The following is a 2604-nucleotide window of genomic DNA, read 5'->3' as shown; positions in this document are numbered from 1 at the left end:
ATATATATATATAAATTATATTTACAGGCTCTGTTCGTTGGACACCCTGACAAGCACCCGATAGTCATTCTCAAGGATGTTCCATATGTGGACATGCGTAGCCTCTTGGACTTCATGTATCGCGGTGAGGTGAGCGTCGATCAAGATCGACTGACCGCTTTCCTGCGAGTCGCCGAGTCCTTGAGGATAAAGGGCCTGACCGAAGTAAATGAAGACAAGTGTGATTTACCAAGTATAACGTCCTCGCTGTTGGGCGGCAGCCAGAACGCGGTGGCACCGCCGCCGCCCAGTCTTCATCGGATCAATCAAATCGGTCCGCATCATCATCATCATCATGTCGCGCAGAAGAGGTTCCATCATATGTCCAGTCATCCGTTGCTTGGTTCGGCGCTGACAGCGCCCAAGAGAAAACGTGGCAGACCCAGGAAGTTGAGCGGTTCGTCGGATACGCCAATTGGTGAAATCGGTGGTCAGGACCTGCAGTCCTGCTCTGGCGCTGATCTAGTCCAGGGCTCACCCGAGATGATGGAAATGAAAATGGGATTGGACTTTCAGAGCGAGGTTAGCGGTAACGGCAGCGTGAGAAACGCCAGTGCCTCCTCTTCCAACAACGTTGGCACCAATTCTGCGACCAATAATCCCGCTGCCGCCGCCTCTTCGGGATCATCGACAAGGAGAGACGAGCCTACGGAGAATGGTACCGATACACCGGAACCAGTCACGCGGGTCAAACGAGAACCAGAACCGACGCCCAGCACCTCGGCACAAGGTATGAAACGCATTACGACTATGTCCTATATAATATAGAATTAAATTTCTAAACTTTAATCGTTTCGTTATTGTTGATTCTAGCGTCGGATGAGACATTCGCGCGGCCGCACAGTAGGCAAGGGAGTGAGGGTTTCAAGCAAGGTAAGATCTTCAGTTCACTTAACTTCAATATAAAGAAGCCTTGCATTGCTAATATTCCCTAATATATATAACGCGAACAATGAATTTCATGCGATTTACGTGATTTACCTCAATATCCCTCAGATATCGTAGCGTATCTTACCTATCAAATGGAGAGCTGCGCGCGTTTGCAAATTGTAATTAATTATATCATTGTATAACTGTGCATAATTTATATCGTTAATTATACAGACATAAACTGTACTTAGTAAAATATTAACTCCTTCAGATTTTACCATTCTATACGTGATAAACTTGCAATTGTTCTTTTTTTTGTATCTATTGACAGACTAAAATTAAAGAAAGGAAATTTTTTAATTACGTTTTACATATAGATCTGTAGGAGTTAATTTTTTATTTTTAACCTTCGGATAAGCGTATTGTTGCATAGAAAATATTTCTTATATTCCTATGATTCTAATTATTGATTTTGAAGATGCATTCTGAAAATTATTACTTACAAGGTAAGTCACAAGAGATCACTGATCAATGCAACATACGCCTGAAGGTTAATCACAGTCGCAGTTTTAATAAAATCGCGCAATTTTATGGATGCAAAAGATAATAAATTCGCGCGTCTAATCGCGGAACGATGCCCCACCAGATGTCTTAGCATGGTGTGAAATGTGATTCCCATAACGCGGACGCGGAGAAGAATGTTAGATTATCTTTAACATTTTTTAATCTAATAGAGTTAAAAGAAAGTAAGTTAAAAGAAAAATATAATATAATTACTATTTATTTTAAAATAATAATTGTGAAATTATGATTTGAATTGAACGCATTAATTCTGGAATGTTGAGTTGGGATTGTCGTCGAATATTCTTCTCCGTGTGAATCCAAAAGGGAAAGAACTCGCTTTTGTGCCGTCCGAATGCTTATTCGTTTCTTGTGAACGCGCCCTGAGGAGCAAGCAAGCAAGCGAACCTTTGCGCGGCATTATGGACGACGCTGTAGACTCTCTACGTGAGAACGACTCTTACGGCTCTCTCGCACGATTCGTCGAGGTCGATCGACGACGTTTGAGAATCTCAGAACTAGAAGCCCGATTCCGAGGGCTCGATGTCACAATTAACTTGCACCAAATCTCGAGACTTCGCGTCACACTTCGCGATGATGTTCGCGCGGATCCACCTCTAATCACGCGCGTCGTCGCCATCGTGGACGATGCTTTTATCCTAATGTACTGCTAATGAATTTGACTTTTCAGACATCTTTCGAGCTGCTTTGCCGAGCGGCTCGGCCAGTCGTTGTCACACTCCTGCAAGCGCGCTCCTTCCACTTTTTTTTTTCTTTTAGGAGCTAGCTAGGACTCTCGCGACCCTCGCGATGTAGCGAATCGTGCGCGCAAATCATTTCCGAAAACCGTCGATTCCTTTTCGAAATCTCTCACGTTTACCTCTTGATCATTTTCGAAACAAAACACACGAAAAGAAAATATAAGAGGTAGAAGAAAACAATTCTAACGCGAGAGAAAAATCTGCATCCGAAAGAATTTGAAAGAAAAAGACAGAAAAGACAGTAAAAATAATTTCCCTTTCCGAAGCGCGAGCGATGTGTCTAAAAGGGTAGTCGCATGAGGGATGTTATATAATATATCGATACGCGCGCGCGCGATATTCAAATCGCGAGAAGAGACGAGATCGAGACGAA

General features: G+C 43.0%; 1 protein-coding gene across 10 annotated transcripts in view; it reads left to right on the top strand.

Annotated features, from left to right (window-relative positions):
- The window catches only part of LOC108690002 (protein tramtrack, alpha isoform-like), a 44799-nt gene that overhangs the window by 18946 nt on the left and 23249 nt on the right, over nt 1-2604 (top strand). For all 10 annotated transcript variants that reach the window (XM_018197053.1, XM_018197081.1, XM_018197089.1 and 7 more), the window contains exons 3-4: nt 28-769; nt 853-912. In XM_018197053.1, coding sequence (XP_018052542.1) covers nt 28-769; nt 853-912 — 802 coding nt within the window. The remainder of the gene's footprint in view (nt 1-27; nt 770-852; nt 913-2604) is intronic.

The sequence above is a fragment of the Atta colombica genome, unplaced genomic scaffold (genome assembly GCF_001594045.1).
Source record: "Atta colombica isolate Treedump-2 unplaced genomic scaffold, Acol1.0 scaffold105, whole genome shotgun sequence".
In the NCBI taxonomy this organism is placed as follows: domain Eukaryota; kingdom Metazoa; phylum Arthropoda; class Insecta; order Hymenoptera; family Formicidae; genus Atta; species Atta colombica.
This window is presented reverse-complemented; position numbering and strand designations above follow the sequence as displayed.